Raw genomic sequence first — 18,482 nt, 5'->3', positions numbered from 1 at the left:
ATTTCTTAATCATACTCTAACATAGCTTCTTGAAATTACAAGTAATCTTCGGTTAATGACCTGGATTCAAAGTTCTGATGCCTATCCCTCTTTGGTCATATGAACCATTTTGGGCACTTTATAATTGGCCTTCATTTATGGTTGTTTACAGAACCCCAGGGTCAAATGGATACAAATTATGGCACCCCTCCCCAAACCAGTGTTGACTTCCGATTTGGGCAAAAACTGGTCCTGAACAATGGATTCTCCTAATTGTATAAGATCTTCTGCTAAAGCAGGTGATTGGAGTAGAAGACTTCCAAGTTCTCTTCCAACCCTGTTTTTCTATGTTCTAATGACTGTTATGTTCGCTTAACAACCATGGTGTTGTCAGGATTCTGGCAGTTACCCCAATTAAATCATAGGAGTTAACATGTCCAGCACTGCCTGGGTTTAGCCGACTCTGAGACATAATTCATTGTCACCCTTGACCCTGGTTTTCCCCCACCCCCTGTGTGTATCATAATTCATATTCTCCAATGAGACACATCCATAGCCAAGAATTATCCATCATGTTCTCCAGTTAAAATTTTGCGCAGCAGAAACTTCAGTCACCAAGTTACTATCTTTGAAAACTATTTATGGAATGCACTTTTGGTTCCCAAGCTGCCACACTGCTCTTTCAAAACCCTTTCCCCGCCTCCCTCTAAAAAGACCATATAAATATTTTATGATTTGACAGGTATTTTCTTAATGACTGCCACAAAGGAGTCGTAAAACAGAAGTCCTTCTGTTCTTCTATTAAATCAGGTGGAGTCATTGGTGACTCTCTTTACAACTGGCATGACTTACGACTGAAAGTGTGGCCTCATTCACAGTTGTAAGTCTACCTCTATCCAGGGAAAGATTTAGACATAACTGTTCTCCTTTAATCAAAGAAAACATCCTGATGCAGATTAATTGTTTCCCATAGGGAAAAGAGGGATAAAAAAAAGTCAAGATGGCTACAGCTATTCCACCGAAGCCGCACCCTTTACTTTTACAGATGCCATGTAGTCTTACAGTCAGGGTGGGGCTATGATCACATCATGATTGCCTCTAGGTGAAATGCTGCTTGCCTCATGTTCTGGATCATGCTAATAGATAAAAGTCTTCAGCCCACAAATTGTGAAATAGCCTCCTCTGCCACCAACAGGAAAAAATTCTAGCTCTTCACAAAAACTGAGTGTTTTTTTTTGCCCGTTCCATAGATAGGTGGTCACCCTGGGAAGGAAGAAAAACTTATATTTAATTATGTAAACAATTAAATTACATAAATAATTGAATTCATAATCAAATAAATAATAATTTAATTATGTAAACTCTTCCCTGGATTTCCAAAATGATTTTTGTGTGTAACTCCATCTGTTTGCCTGATTTGATCTATCAGAGATTCATTAGTTATGGATTATTATGTAATTCACTTTCATCATTTGAACCCTTACACATGCAATTAAAATAACTCTCCATTTTTTCTTCTCTTTAATTTTATCTGCTCCAGCATTCACAGATAAAACAGATTGCTTTGTGTTCCATATGTCTTGACCGCCCATATTCACTGAATTCCAACGTGTGAATAACATTTCTGTCCAGATATTACCTATTTGTTCTGAATAATACAAAAGCCATTGGGATAATTTAAAATTTTACCATAATCATTCACTATATAAAGCGAGCCAGGGGGAATCATATTTGCTGTTTAGACATTAATCTTTGTTTTTCTTCATCACTTTTGCAAACAAGAACTAATATGAATGAATTACTAACTAGCTTTCATTAAAATTGTTCTGAATCAGCTAAAAAATTACAGAAGGGAATGATCCACTGGAAAACACTTCCCACTCTTATTGAAGATTTTTCCCAAGTGGATGAAATACAGTCACCTGACCCAACTGGAAAAGAAAGAGATCTGTGCACTAAACAGGAAGAGAGCGTATCTGAAACTGTTCGCATCTGTAAGATAATGTTGGAACAATGGAAAGCTGCCTGGAAATTTGGTTAAGTACATACTCTTATTTTAGTTCTGGCCTTCATTTGTTATAGCCCATTTAAGTTAATGGCCATTTTTCTCTGTTGACTGCTGCTATTAATAATTGTCGAATCCCCTCTAACCTATTATGAACGAGTCACTTGAAATAAGTCATGGGAACACAAAGTGGAAAAAGATGTTGAAAATGAGAAGGTGAAGACTTTGTGGGACTTTCAAATACAGCCAAATTGTCATTTAGAAAACAACACGCCAGATATCACAGTAGTCGAAAACAGAAATGTACAATTTATTGATATCGTGCTACCAGGAGACGCCAGAGTCAAAAAAAAAAGAACTGGAAAAAAATCATGAAATATTGTGACCAGGCCATCGAAACTACGCGATTATGGATGAAACATGTAACAGTGATACCCATTGTCATTGGGGCACTTGGTACCAGGTCCAAGAGTTTTATAAAATATATCAAGAAATTGCAACTTCCTGCAAAATAATGCACTACTCGGAACATTGTACATCTTAAGAAAGTACTTAGTTGATACCTAGGACACTGGCAGCAACCCGTTACAACCATTAGCACCAGTCAGTGGTATTTGTGATGCATTTTTAAATGTTCAGTTGACTGAGTTTCATGTTTAATGAATAAACTAATTAATAACAACAACAACAAGAACAACAACAATAATAATAATCATCATCTCTCCAACATTTTTCTTATGGTATTTTTATATTTAACTTTCAGATCCTCATTGGAAGACAGCAACTATAGAAGGGATAATTGCAGACCTTGCTGATGTACATGTTCAAAATCGGATCAATGGTCTACTTGCCTGTGCCTCTGCTGTGCTTGAGCATCCCTGTAATGTCAAAAATGCAAGTCAGGAGTCAGGTACATGGGTCGGGTGGAAATTTCTATCATTTCACTATTTCTTGAGAATTACTAGATACTATAGCTGCTGGGATATAAACAGTAACTGATTCAAGGACTCTTATGTCTTCCTAGGCAAGTTAGGTTGTAGTTCCATCCATTTATACATAAGAGAAGGCTTAATTGAGTCTATTGGATGATACCATTGACTAGTAATTCAAGCAATCGTACAGAATACATATGAAGAGTGGTGCAGTGGCCTAGAGGTAGAGCTCTCACCTCACAATCAGGAGGCTGTGAGTTGGATCCTAGGTAGAGGCAGATATTTCTCTCTCTCTGGGCACACTGAGAATATATCTGTTGAAAAAACTCCACATTGGCGACAGAAAGGGCATCTGGCCAGTAAACACTCAGCTCCATTCAGTTGCCCAGACTCCACCCCACAAGAGATTAAGGGGTCATTAAAAGAGGATGATACAGAATACATATGAAAACAATTAGGTTTCTTTGTGCGCTTGATACTACAGGTAGCCTTCGCCTTACAACAATTTGTTTAGTGACTGTTGAAAGTTACAATGGCACTGAAAAAAGTGACTTATGACCGTTTTTCACACTTACAATCATTGTAGCATCCCCATAGTCCCGTGATCAAAATTCAGCCGCTTGGGGGACTTCCGGCTTGAAGGGCTTTGGCGACAGACAGAAATCCACGATCGTGTGCGGTTTCTGTCTGGGCTCGCCGCTGGAGCGCCCCGAGCTGGCTGGTTTCGGGGCTAAGCCACCCCGTAGAGGTGGTGAAGAGGGGGGAGACCACCAGCAGGGTTGAGGAGAGCCGCATCTCTCCTCCTCAGCTGGCCATTACTCCCTTTCCCGAAGGCGGTTACAGCGGTGGTCAGAAATGGCCACCACAAAGGAGAACTCGACTGGAAAAGAATGTGCAGGAGGAAGATAAGAAGTGAAAGTTTTGGCTGACCAGGTTAAATTGTAAAAGCAACAACTAAGGTACCCTGGTATTTAAACTTACAAAAAATAACATTGCTCCCACAGAAGAGTCAGAAGCAGCGAAGGAAAGTGAAAAGGGAAAGGTTTGGCTTTTTTTTTCTTCTCTCTCCTTCCCTATACTGACAACTAAAAGACTTAAATAAGAAATCGGAAAAATCCGCTTTGACATCAATAGGCAATTAAGCTGAAAATAAAACAAAATGCCAAAGGGATAATAAAGTTTTCTGGACATTAAAAATTTTCTTTTTCATAAGCAGGAAGGGAGAGAAAAAGAATAAGGGCAGGATCTGGAAGAGGGAGGAGACTGCCTGGAATTAAAAAGAATTTACAGTAAAACTTCAACAAGACTTCTAAAAGATACATTTTAACTGAAACTTTGCAACTAAATAGTAACCCCAGGAAGAGAAAGTGAAAAAAAAGAGCAAAAAAGAAACAGCTTGCGTGTATTTGGATTATTTGGTGATCTTTGGATTCTTGGTTATTATATTTGAATGACTAAAATCAATCGGGTGGTTGTTTAAAAATTTATACAATGGCACCACTTCTGGATGAATTGAAAATGGAACTTAAAAAGTACAAAGAAGATACACAAGAAGGGAAGGGTTCTTTTGGCTTTGTTTTTCACTTCTTAGAAATGGAGATTTGGAACTATGAGAAACAACAAGAAATGTCTGCAAAACAAGAAGACTGGGACAAAGAAGAAGCCATCTTTAATGAACAAGTAATTTTATGTGGGGAAGAAAAAGGAAAGTGGGGAAAGAGAATGGAGAATTTAAGACTTAAAAAAACAACCAAAGAAAAGAAAAATAATTCAAAAAATAACTATAATACTGGAAAGCAACAGAAAAGGGGAATACAGAAGAGAGAAATAGAGGTAGAGAGACAAGGGGGTAAAAAGGGGAGAGAGAAGAAGAGAGGGAAGAAGGAAAGGAAAAGAAGTTACAAAGGACCGGAGCAAGATATAGAGAAACAGGACCTATTTAGGGATAATGGGTGAAAATCTAACTGAAAAAGGGATTCTGTAAAGGTACATAAGATTGTATTGTTATATTAGTAATAGAAATAACTTTAGAAAATTGGAAACAACGTATGATTAAAATGAGGGATAAAATAGTTAGTGTAATTTAGTGAAATGTTTGTGAATAAAATAAGTGAAATAAAATAAATGAGAAAATTGAATTAGGTAGGAACGGGAACATTTTAATTAGTTAATGTTTTATAAAATATAAGTGAAGGGGGCGAATTAACTATGGAAAGCTTATAATTGTTCCCATAGAAGTATGATATTTAATTGAAAAGTAATGTTAAAGATGTTAAGACTTTAATGAATATTAATATTAATGATAGAATCGAATTGGAATGGAATGTTGTTTTAATTATATACATTTATAATTTTTTCTTTTTTTTAAGAATACAGTGTGTATTTTAAGAATGTACCAAGCAGAATCCGAATGGAAGTTATGTATTATATTGAATGTTACAACTTTAGGAAAAAGATATAAAGGTGTCATACTCCAATCAGTAACTACAGGAGAAATTTTGTTTAATGAGAAAAGCTAATAGATAATTGAAACAGGACAGACAAAAAATATAAATACAATGATCTGAATTGAGATGAGATAATTAAAATAAAATTGAGAAAATTAAAAGAGGGGAGAAGCTATGCAGAAAATGTAAAATAGTAATAATATATGGAATAGAATATGAAAATGAGGATGAACCTGAATTTGTGTCTGTAGGAAGAAATGTAACCCGGGATTACGCTACTTTCAAAAAAGATGTTTTATTTGCATTTTTTTCTCTTTGTGAAAACTCAAATAAAATTTACAAAAAAATAAAATAAATTCAGCCGCTTGGCAACTCATATTTATGATGGTTGCAGGGTCCCGGGATCACATGATTTCCTTTTGCATCCTTCTGACAAGCAAAGTCAACGGAGAAGTCAGATTCACAGCCATCTTACTAACTTATCAATTGCAGTGACTCACTTAACAATTGTGGCAAGAAAGGTCAAAAAATGGGGCACAACTCTCTTAACAACTGATTTGCTTAGCAGCAGAAATGTTGGGCTCAGTTGTGGTCATAAGTCAAGGACTAGCTGTACTTTTATATCAGGACAATGAAAGGAAATGCCTTTTATTGACCTAGTTTATATTTAATTTTAACCCTGAGGTGAATCATTAAAGTAACCTAAATTAAATCAAATTAACCTGTTTTAAAATCTTGCAAAACTTTGCAAAATTTCAGCAAGTTCTTGTAAAATCTTCCAAATGATATTATGAGATTTTGCATAAGAACGGCAACATTTTATAAAATCTCATGCAAGAATGCTGAAATATTATGTGAATTCCTATTAAAAAAAATATTTTCTTGCATTAGATTTCATGAAATGTTAGGAGAGATTTATAGAGTCTTGCAAAATGAAGTAATGTCATAGGAATTTAAAGTAATGAAATAATGTCCGGAATTTAAAGAATGCTGAATTTTATATTGAACTATAATGGACTTAATTGTTTTTGTGAGTATGAATCAGCCTATTATACCTTGATGATTATAGTTTAAAAATTTTGGCTTATTGTTATAAGCAAGTACAGCCATTAAATCATATCAATGGGCTGTCTGCCCTAAAAGTTCCAGTATATAAAATTTGGGATTTAAAACAAATATGCTGGTAACTGACTTTGGATTTCTAACATTTTAAATATATATATTTTATTACTGAACTACAAGAGTCACCTTCTAGGGAAAATGGGCAGCATAGAAATTTAATAAACCATAAGAAGGATGACCTGGCTCTGTCAACTAGCATGGGGGTCCGATAATGATAGGCAACAATTGAGGTGGTTGGTCACTAGAGGGCGCTCCATCTGTTGTTGTTTTTTTAAACATCTTTTTCACCTTGTCTATCTTTGTATGGATTTTATGAGTTTTATTTGTAAACTACTCAGAGTCTTAGATAGTGAGGTGGGCAGTGTATACATTTGATAAATAAATAATGATGCTATCCTCTTGCTCCACTGCTGTTAATGCACATTAATGCCTTGGTAAGGCCACACTTGGAATACTGCATCCAGTTTTGCTCGCCACAATATAAAAAGACGTTGAGACTCTAGAAAGAGCGCAGAGAAGAGCAACCAGGATGATTAGGGGTTTAAAGGCTAAAACATATAAAGAACATTTGCAGGAATTGGGTATATCTAGTTTAATGAAAAGAAGGACATGACATGATAGCTGTGTTCCAATATCTCAGGGGTTACCACAAGGAAGAGGGGGTCAATCTAGTCTCCCAATTACCAGAAAGCAGGACAAGAAGCAATGGATGGAAACTAATCATGGAGAGAAGCAGCCTACAATTAAGGAGAAATTTCCTGACAGTTAGAACAATTAACCAGTGGAACAACTTGCCTCCAGAAGTTGTGAATGCTCCAACACTGGAAGTTTTTAGAAGAGATTGGACCACCATTTGTCTGAAATCGTATGGGGCTTCCTGCCTAAGCAGGGGGTTGGACTTGAAGACCTCCAAGGTCCCTTCCAACTCTATTCTATTCTATTCTATTCTATTCTATTCTATTCTATTCTATTCTATTCTATTCTATTCTATTCTATTCTAATTCTATTCTAATTTGAATTTGGGATACACATTCCAAAGCATAGCTAAGAAATACTTTAATGATCTTCAACGCACAATGACTTCATTTTATTTTTTGATTCTCTCCATTACCTCTGAAGAGAATCATGCCCTTTGCAATACACATTTCAAAACCTTTCTGAAATCATTAGGAGGCAAAAAAATCGTTTAAAAAACTACGAAACCTTCACAGCAATTTATTTATAAAACGGATTATTAATGTTTAACATACCATAAGTATATTTTTAGAATCCGGCATTGTTTCATCATGCACATGTGCTGATTTCCTCAATAATAGGAACAGATGCTTTCACAAAGGACATAGAAATTAAAGATGTACCGGAAAAAATACAGCCCTTGTTGCAAAAAACTCTGTTTGACACGGATGCACACGTACGAATGGCAGCTGCAGTATGCTTCTATGCCATGTGGAAACCAAATCCAGAGGCACAGTCTATCATGAAGAAAGCTCTGATACATGGTTAGTATAAATCTTTTTTTAAAATCTGTATGAATGTCAGTAATCCATAAAGCCATGATAATTGAGGGGTCCTTGGTGCTCTCAGAGTTTGGTTGTTTTCTTGAAGATGTTTTATTGCCTAAATTTGGTATCTTCATCAGTGCTAGTCTGATGAAGTTCAGGTCAAGCACTGATGGCGTTACCTAGTTTGGGTAATGAAACATCTGCAAGAAAGTAACCAAGCTCAGAGTACACCAAGAACCCCTCATGTCAACCCTGAACTACAAATACTCTCTTTTATTGGCCATGATATGTTTTTCTTCTCCAGCAAACAATATTTGGATATATGTTAAGATATGCAGGAACTATTACCTATTTTTAAGTTCAAAACAAGAGATTACAGTCATATGCACTTCATGTATATGCCTCACTGGCCTATAAGAAAGAGGAGGAGGTATTGCTCAATCTAATTTGCAAGATTGGTGTCAGGCTTACTGGGCAGACCAGGCCTGGAAATCAACTCCATGGGAAGGCTAACTCAACTTTTACTGAGATTGGCTGTGATACCTGAATCTTACAGGTTTGACTTTGAGCGTACCTTCTTCTCCTTCTTATACTCCAGTGAATCAAGAAGGGTCCACCCGAACGGCTTCTGAATGTTATCTCACTGTTCTGGATTTAAAAAAAAAAACAACTTGGCTCCCTTTTGCTTAAGTAATGGTTTCTGCATCTCTCTTGTAAGGTCATCTGCCTTATTCTGTACAGACTAGGACCCTCATCCAGCTAAAGGAGAAATGGGGACATGAATCACCTGCAAACCAGTGGTGGGATTCAAAAACTTTTACTACCAGTTCTGTGGGCGTGGCTTGGTGGGCGTAACAGGAGAAGGATACTGCAAAATCTCCATTCCCTCCCCATCCCACTAACCTGCTTTCCAGCTCCATTCTCCTGTGCAGGGCAACAAAAGAAGACCCAGCCGATCAGCTGGGACTCGGGAGGCAGAGAATAGGTGGGGCAGGGCCACTCATAGGTGGTATTTGCCGGTTCTCCGAACTACTCAAAATTTCTGTTACCAGTTCTCCAGAACTGGTCAGAACCTGCTGAATACCACCTCTGTCTCCAAGGTACCCTGTGCCTTTTGCGTAATCATTAAGCCCCCTTCAAAAGCAACAGGATTGGTTAATTACATTGCTTTCTTTAGGAGTTGATCAAATGATGTACAGGTAGTTCTCGACTTACAACAATACATTTAGTGACTATTTGAAGTTACAATGGCACTGAAAAAAGTGACTTAGGACCATTTTTCACATTGCAGCATCCCCACGGTCACATGATCAAATTTTAGATGCTTGGCAACTTGACTCATTTATGACAATTGAGGTCATGTGATCACCTTTTGTGACTTTCTGACAAGCAAAGTTAATGGGGAAGCCAGATTCACTTAACAATTAGTGTTACTAATTTAACAATTCAGTTAACCACTTTTAGCATGTTGTGCTCAATTGTGGTCATGAGTCAAGGACTACTGTATTTTTATTCATATGTGTGTGTGTATGTGTATGTGTATGTGTATATGTATACATGTATATATGCATATGCAGAAGCCTGATGATGGCAGATGAGATTCTGCCGAAACGTTGCTACAACTTTAAAAGCACAACTACAATGATGTGGGAAAATACCCGAACAAAGCTGAATACCATACATGTAAGTACCCACAAAAACTTAAGAAAACATATATGTATATATGTATACATGTATATATTTATGCTGTCCCTGAGTAGTTACTTAAGCAATCTTTTGGGGATTCTGCATTTATCATTATTTTCTTGTTAGGTAATTCTGCAGACAGCTGGGCAGCAGCGCAAGCTCTAGCGCTGGAAGGAGTTACCAGTTTCCAGGTAGTGAAAAGGATTCTGTCTCAGATTTTTGATGAAAACGATGATACCTCAGAAGAACAGGCATGTCTTTTGTTAGCTCGGCTCAGCAAACACACAGTAAGTATCAATGCTCAGGAAGAGGAATGTGGTGGAAGCACAGGATTGGTATAGCCGCTGAGCAGAGGTGGTATTCAGCAGGTCCTGACCAGTTCTGGAGAACCGGTAGTGGAAATTTTGAGTAGTTCACAGAACCAGGAAATACCACCTCTGACTGGCCCCGCCCCCATCTATTCTCTGCCTCCCAAGTCCCAGCTGATTGGTTGGGTCTTCTTTTGTTGCCCTGCACAGGAGAACAGAGCTGGAAAGCAGGATAGTAGGGTGGGGAGGAAATGGGATTTTGCAGTATCTTTCCCCTACCGTGTCCACCAAGCCACGCCCACAGAACCGGTAGTAAAAACATTTGAATACCACCATCGCCGCTGAGGATTTCTGAATCAATTTGCCCATCATTTTTGGATACACACATTATGCACTACTGTGTCAGTAGGAGAAGCACCTCATCTTTCTTGTTGAGCTCACAAGCAAAATAGCATTGGCTTGGGTGAGAGGCCACCAGGGAATATCAGGCTTCAAGGACATATTTACCAACATTTAAGCTTTTGGCACATGCATGCTGCAGAAAATATGGCCAATTTCTTCAAAAGGTTTACAAAAAAAATGGTTGCCATCTAAAAAGCATGCCTTTGGGATCTCACCAATCAGGTAGCTCCAAAAAGTTGTGGGATGTCATCATACTCTTGTTGTATTATATTTTCTTTTTATGATAATAAAATGGAATGCTCATTTTTAAAACATCACTCTTTGCTTCCAGTTTTGAGCCAGGCTACAGTAATGTTGCAGTTCTATTTTCATTTATCAGTGTGTCTAATGTGCCTTCCTTTTGTTTTCTTCTTCCTCTTCTCTTTGCTTTCAGCTTATTTTTTTGGGGGGGTGGGGGGTGGGCGGAGGGAAGAGACACAGCAAACCTAGTACAGTAAGGAAGATATTTTGCTTTAAGCTAGTGGAATCAATTTTAACTGCAGTGTATCAGCCTAGGATTGAAAAGTGTCGCTGAGCCATTCAATTAATAGGAAATGATCAGATATTAACATGTGACATTCACTTTTCTTAATTTCTTTCCTCCTTTTATATTTGTGCATTTGTGTGTGTGTGTGTGTGTGTGTGTGTGTGTGTGTGTGCATATAATGGATTGGCAAAATTACGAATTCTTTCTTTTGGTTTTTCATTTATGACTCTTTAATGGTAATCATTTTCACATGCAATGGATATGAGTTTAAAAATAACTGGAAAGCTCCTTTCAAATTTTTCTCAAATAACAGATTGCAATAAAAACTTTATTATTTTACAATAAACCTGTCATTTGGAGAAATCATAAATAATGGGAAGAGTCAGCAGAAATAACTGTGATATTAATGCACATTATTAGCAAGTTAAATCTTCAATAGCAAAACTTAACTTGCAACACTAAATGTACATAAATGTAATAAATATATTGTTTTATATCAATACTATAAAATCATGAAAGTCATTTAAAAAAAAGATATTTTAATGAAAAGAAATAAAAAAATACCCTTTTGAGCTATTTTGAGTTATAAATTCCGCTTTCTTCCTGTCTGTGTATAGAATGTCATATGAACACATTATAGAGTATTTTTTGGTTCCTTATTAATTTAATGCTTTCAGGGCTTGGTTCATTGTTTACTGGCATCAGAACTGAACAGCTATCAATGGATACATCGGGTTTTGGCATGTAAAACATTGTCTCGTATTCCAGGAAGCGTCACCCAGGTATGTTTTATCTCATGAACTGGAGATGCAAAAATATTGGTGATGCTATTTTTCTGATAGCTTCGTGGAGATTCCATTTTACCTTAACAAAAGGAAAATACCTCTTGTGTAAATTAAAAAAAAATTAAACAAGGCTTTAAAATTGAATTATTATTATTGGTAGACATTGGCCAGAGGCTTATTAAAAACATTGCCTTCTCTTACGCAAAGAAAACGCGCAGTATCTTTGTACTTTCTTACATTTTTTGTTTGAGAGAAGCACTCAGCCTTTCTACATGGTTATCTCTGAAAGTGTTTCCCACAGAGCTACTAAAATAAAAAATGACACATTATTCTAAAAAAAAAAGGGGTGGGTTTATTTTATGTGTGTTATGAAGTCACTTTATGACTTATATAAAGTCTTCTAAATAGGACCTCAAGAACAAAATTGTCCAATTGATGTGGACAGATTGGAAAATTGAGGTACGCCAGGCAGCTGCCAAGGTTTTGGGACATTTGAAACTTGGAAAAGAAGTCCACGACCAGCTGAGGTGAGCATCAAACATCACCTGTGGTATCTGTACTTTTATCTAGCGAAATAGATGTGACATGATATCTCCGTTGGATACAAATTGCCTCCATATTATGGAGTCCATAATATCCTAACACAAGAAATGATATCTCACATTGATATATTTATATGCAAACTGACATCAATATCGTCATACAGCCTGTTCTTTGATAAAAAGAGAAATATATTCACGTTTTGTACAAAAAAGGTTTTCATGCACAAAGGCCTGAATTTCTGCTACTTGCAAGGAAAGATAGCTTTCTTGCATTTCTGTGGCCTTGTATTTCATGAAAGTGTTTTCCAAAAATTGAGAAACTCTAGAAGAGAACAATAGATGGCAGAAAGGAAATCTGACAACACAAAATAATTGTCATATATGTCAGATGTGGAATCCCGCTACCGCTTTGCTTACAGATGTCTTCCATTGTTCTTTAAAAGGGCTCCTAAAACATTATAGGATCCCCTAAAATTTGATTGATGTATAATTATTTATGCTAAATATAGCAACTAATAGCATGAGGACAAATACGTTTGCTGATTAAACTTGCATGGAAGCTGTCCTCGAAGCTAAGTAATATAGTTTATTTTATTTTGCCCTGGATGCATAAATCAAGTGAGCTTATCATTCATTAATAAGCACCTTTATCCTCTCAGAGATAATCTAAAAAGGGGAGACTGCCGGAAGAAAGTAGAAGCTCTTTCATTGATTGGCTGGCTGAAATTCATGACAGCCAGGCTGCTCCCTGGCTTTCTTCAGTGTTTCTCTGATGACTTTGTAGCTGTCCGAAAAGAAGCTTGCTGGGCAGCCGGAGCACTTCAGATTAAAGAAGAGACAGTGAGTGTTCACCAAAATCATTGATAAAGGGTTTGGATGCAAAGGTATAAATATACATTCCATTCTTGAATGCAAAATTCTCAGAGTTACATTACTTTGGTCTAAGAATAGAACAATCAAACTTGCTTGTGAATAAAGAAATATCCTAGTTTATTAAACTGCATAACTGGTTGGGTTATATAACAGGATATGCAATTCTATATCTACACTAGATGTTTATTTAGAATGAACGTTCCTTATCTAGTCAGCACAAATTATATACATTGTGCTCTGGACTTGTGCCAATATCTGAATAAAGTTGGCCTCATTTATTAGATGGGGATTTCTTTGTATATCCAAGAAGGAGCAAATTGAAGTGGGAGCACCTTAACTTTTAAACCATATCTTTTATTTGCTTATTTGCTGCATTAGAGGTAGTCCTCAACTTATGGCCGTAATTGATCCTGGAATTACAATCATAAGTCATGCCCAGTCATTAAGCAGGTGATCATGTGACTGCACCCAATCTGATTATCTCTTTTGCAGCAGTCATTAAATGGATCTTATGGTGATTAAATGAATCCATTCATTATCTGCAATGGTCATTTTCTGCCAGTGGCTAGAAGTAAAGGCCACTTTCCATTAAAAAACATTGTAAATTGTGGTGCTATGCTGAGACACTGTAAGCAATTGTAAATGTGAGCTGGTTGCCAAGTGCCTAAAATGTAGTCATGTAACCACTGAGGATGGCACTGTCTAGAACCTAGAACCTGATCGTAAATATTGTTTTTGGGTTCCGCATTAACTTCAGTCACTAAAGTTGAGGATTACCTTACTTAGCATCTTTTGCCCATGATAAGGAAAAATCATGACTCCAATCAAATTAGAGTTACGATGAGGAATCTGCAATCTGCCAGATGTTCCTAAAGTCCCAACTTCTCTCGATGGCTTTGCTGTTTCAGTCCTAGAGGGAGTTTTGTGCCTGGATGCCATAAATTCCTCACTCCAATTAGACGCAATGCCTGGATAAACGGTTATTTCGTATTATTCCCAAGCATCTTATTATGCTCATAAAAGTGCCAGAAAATAGAAGGCAGGAAGGGAAGAGCAGAGGGAGAAAGAAAAATGTGTTTTGAAAAATCTCGAGACAAATGGATAATTATTTCTTCCATTTGAAAATACAAACGACTAAATAGCAAGCAAACCTGTAACTAAAGGCTTCATCCCATAGACACATCAATAGGAAGAAAATAGTAGAGCCAAAAGGATGAAGTGCTTTCAGAACTGAATCTGGTTTGTGGTCTGCCAATTACCTATTCCTTAAAGCCCACTCCTTGTGTAAAAGCTGTTTTTTTTCAGCAAGGGTGAGTCAGCGATTCATTAGTATCTAGCAAGTCACAATACATAATTATTTATTTGTGTTTACTCTCATAAGATTTTGTTATATATGTCTGTAATTGCATATTGTAGACTTGGTTCTCTAGTTCCTGCTTTTAATTTGGGATAAATTATGTATGCTATTTAATATAAATAACCCTATTTTTAAAAAAGATCTATGAATAAGGCTCTGTATCAGTCAACGGATTTTGTTGTTCTTGTTGTTGAACAGGTACTAAAATGCCTTTTTAAGATCATGCAGACTGATCCTTTATGGAATATCAAAGCTCTTGCCATCAGAGGTATTGTATTGTTAAACTGTTGAGAATTCTCCTTTAAACTGTATCTATGAGTAGTTTTTGTAACTAATTTTGGATGTTCTCTTATTTCTGAAAATTTTATCTAGCTGGTCACTAAAATAACAGGAAGCTGGTCTTCTTACACCCTGAATAAGGCTTACCTTTTAGGAAGTATGTATGGTATTGCATCCATGATTTGTTTGTGTGTGTGTGTGTGTGTGTGTGTGTGTTGTGTAAGCAACATGGAGCTATGCTTGGCCTATGTCCACTAGGAATAGGCTAAGATGGATTTAAATGTTTTGTGATTATCAAGTGTAATTGAACAACTATATTCCAATGACTTCCAACTTGAGACACAGAAAGTGATAGGTACCGGACAGTAAATTTAATTCTCATGCGGTAATTAAAACAGACCACCTGCATGTAGGTATGAACTACGTCATGTACAGTTTATTTGGGATGGCTGAAGTTAGAAGATAATTTGCAAAACTTTTTATGTCAGTGAAATAGTACATAAAGAAGAAAAAGTCTGTACTAAATATAATCAAAGTTGGATCCAAACCCTCTTTCAATAATCCTCTCAAATGCTGGAGCTGAAAGGAAGATGATTTACTTATTTTGTTTACTAAACCAGTGGTTCCCAATCTTGGCAATTTAAAGATGTTTCTTAAAATTGTACCTACCAGAATTCTCCAGGCTTACTTGCTTTGCTTAGAATATTTGCATTATATTCTGCCCATCTCCAGAAACTATGAGTGGATACAACAAAAGCCAATAATAATTTAAATGAGATATACAAGGCAAAAATAAAACTTTAAAATTGTGCACATTGAGTATGGAAATTGATAGGATTGGTATTAAATCTAATATGGCCATCAGTTGTTGGTCCTTCACTGTTTTGTTAATAACCATATGAAACATGTCATTTTGCATTCTGGCATTCTGTTAAAATAACACTATTTTTAATGCATTAATGGTTCAGTTAGGACTGTGGTATTAACCCATAGCTGCATAAAGAAATCAGTTATGACTTATTTGCAAAAAGATCAATACTATTAATATGATCAACAATACAATATAGCACCACTTTTTTATTTCAAAAGAGAAGGGTTTCCCTCATTAAGGTTTTTCGGCTTCTGTTTAAGAATAGTACTTCATTTCAGAATATAGGTAGTCCACGACTTACAACAGTTCATTTAGTGACCATTTGAAGTTACAATGGCACTAAAAAAAGTAACTTATGACCATTTTTCACAACCGTTGCAGCATCCTCATAATCATGTGATTTATACTGATGCTTGAAAAATGGTTCATATTTATGATGGTTGCAGTGTCCTGGGGTCATATGATCCCCTTTTCCCAACTTTCTGACGAGCAAAATCAATGGGAAAAGCTAGGTTCATTTAACAACTATCTTACTAACTTAACAACCGCAGTGGTTCACTTAACAACTATGGCAAGAAAACAAATTTCTCACTTAGCAACATAAATTTTTGGGCGCCATTGTGGTCGTAAATTGAGGACTACCTGTATATAGGTCTATTCAGATAATTGGCAAATACTGGATCACAAAGGCCAAAAGCTCACCTTCTTGACATAAAAAGTCAAAGCAACTATCATTTTCTTTTTGACAGCTTTGGGTCAGATAGGTGAGGCAACTCCCTACCTAAAAGACCTTCTTCTCTGGGCCCTTCATAATGAGGAAGATCCTGGAGTACGGAGGGAAGCCTGCCGGAGTATCATCACTCTCAAGATGAAGGATGAAAGTGTTCGGGCTACTTTGCTGATGAGAATGATACTGGAACCAAATGAGAAAGTAAAAGAGTAAGTTGCTGTTTTGATAAAAGACCACTCCCTTGTTTAGAAAGTTCCTTCTCCAAGGAGCTCCTAAAGGATCGTTTCTCAACCTTAGCAAGTTCAAGATACATGGAATTTTCCTCAGCCAGCGTGTTTTATTACGTTTTACAACTTTGAAAAAAATACCCCTTATTCTTCAAACGTAAGTGTTCCTTGCCACTGCACTGATTTATTCCTATAGTAATGGGATGTGGGGATGGGGCAATAATGGCCTGTCTTGCCAATTGTGATTGTTAGACTATTCTACCAGTTAATAAAGCAAGACAAGATTTTATGCAATCTTTTAATCCTGTCCATAACCTTTTATTAATGATTTGACAGTAGTCTAGTCAGTTATAGTTAATCTTCTATTTATGGCCAGTTGCTTGGTGATTATTTGAAATTATGATGGACAACCCTGGAGCTACTTATGAATTAGTTCCCAAGTTCCCACAGTTGCTCACTCGAGGTTGCTAAATCGAGGACTATCATCTATGCTCCTTTTCAACAGTAATAGATCTTCAGTAAATACCATTCATACACTTTAGTCAAATCATGATACGTATTATTAATTGAAATACTTCCAATTTATGCACTGTGCAGTCCTGTCTATTCCTTATTAAAGTCAGTGAAATGTATTGTCAAACAACTGTGGCACTAAGTGAGCCGTGGTGGTGCAGTGGTTAGAATGCAGTATTGCAGGCTACTTCTGCTGACTGCTATCTGCTAGCAGTTCGATTCTCACTGACTCAAGGTTGACTCAGCATTCCATTCTGAGGTGGGGAAAATGAGGACCTAGATTGTTGGGGACAAGATGCTGACTCTGTAAACCGCTTAGGGAGGACTGTAAAGTACTGTGAAATGGTATATAAGTCTAAATGCTACTGCTAGGTGGATATTCAGAAGAGGATCTACCCTAGTGAGTAGCAAGATATTTTCATCTAGGTTTACAGAGATATCTAAAGAAAATAATTTGAATTTTACTAATGTCTGAGGGTTTCGGTAATAACAGACTCTATTAACTTGAAAAGATGGAAACTTAGGCCCACACGCCTGAAAGTGTGTGTGGGCCTAATCATGGAATAGTTTTCTCTGGGATTAGCCTTTTTCTAAATTTGGGGAAGGATTGGGCATTTAAGTACAAATAGAACAAGACGTTTCTGTAGTATTGCACTACCCTCAGATTTACAGAAAAAGTGTATCAGATGCTATGTGTTCAGCAAAGGTAAAAATAAATGCTCCTAAGGGAGGAGGGATGTTATACAAATAAATTCTTAATAAATAAAATGAAAATGAAGATTTGACTTTTGAGATTTCTGAAAAGGTCCATCTCTTTGAACAGAGAAGTGAGTCGTGCTGTGACAAATTTCAATTTTGAACAAGAGGAAGAGCAAGAAATGATCCAAAAAATCAAGAATGAGGTAAAAAAAATCCAATCTAAAATGTTGTTGTGCTGTATTTTTTTAGAAGCCAAGATTACATAGTTCTTTCCCACATTCCAGGAAACTTCTCCTTTCCCTATGCACATTTCCAAAGACTGGTAACTTCTGAAAATTTGAAGCAATATGAAATTGTAATATGCAAGTATGTTAAATGCTACATAGTGGGCCTTCAGATCATACGGGAGCATTCAGATAGTCAGCATGAATTTCACAAGGCCATATTCCAAAGTTCTGAAGCAACTGTTGGCTTATATGCAGAGACAGACTGAAGGAGACCACAAGGTTATGATAAGCAAGAAACCTCTGCATATCTTAATTGCATTCATATAGAAGTTCAAGCATGTATTCAGATTCCCAAAAGATACTACACCACAATGAGGAAAATCCCTGTTGCATGCATCACCTCATCAATACCTTTCCGGATGTAAGAAGCTAATACATCAGGAATTGACTATCATTTCAAACAAGATGCA

At 36.6% G+C, this 18,482-nt stretch overlaps 1 protein-coding gene and 1 long non-coding RNA gene across 2 annotated transcripts in view; both read left to right on the top strand.

The window, feature by feature from the left end:
* The window catches only part of HEATR4 (HEAT repeat containing 4), a 44,792-nt gene that overhangs the window by 17,096 nt on the left and 9,214 nt on the right, over positions 1-18,482 (top strand). Inside the window, exons 5-14 of the mRNA XM_087921760.1 lie at positions 1,815-2,015; positions 2,748-2,894; positions 7,802-7,984; positions 9,800-9,960; positions 11,587-11,691; positions 12,103-12,221; positions 12,896-13,076; positions 14,665-14,734; positions 16,366-16,555; positions 17,910-17,988. Coding sequence (XP_087777886.1) covers positions 1,815-2,015; positions 2,748-2,894; positions 7,802-7,984; positions 9,800-9,960; positions 11,587-11,691; positions 12,103-12,221; positions 12,896-13,076; positions 14,665-14,734; positions 16,366-16,555; positions 17,910-17,988 — 1,436 coding nt within the window. The remainder of the gene's footprint in view (positions 1-1,814; positions 2,016-2,747; positions 2,895-7,801; positions 7,985-9,799; positions 9,961-11,586; positions 11,692-12,102; positions 12,222-12,895; positions 13,077-14,664; positions 14,735-16,365; positions 16,556-17,909; positions 17,989-18,482) is intronic.
* LOC148128205 (uncharacterized) lies at positions 3,548-4,308 on the top strand. Its single transcript, XR_015741026.1, has 2 exons — positions 3,548-3,875; positions 4,133-4,308. It is a non-coding gene; the product is annotated as an uncharacterized LOC148128205 (long non-coding RNA).

This window comes from Pseudonaja textilis, chromosome 1, assembly GCF_049901715.1.
Source record: "Pseudonaja textilis isolate UNSWEBS1 chromosome 1, rPseTex1.2, whole genome shotgun sequence".
In the NCBI taxonomy this organism is placed as follows: Eukaryota; Metazoa; Chordata; class Lepidosauria; order Squamata; family Elapidae; genus Pseudonaja; species Pseudonaja textilis.
The sequence above is the reverse complement of the archived record's forward strand: the minus strand, read 5'-3'. Positions and strand labels throughout refer to the sequence as shown.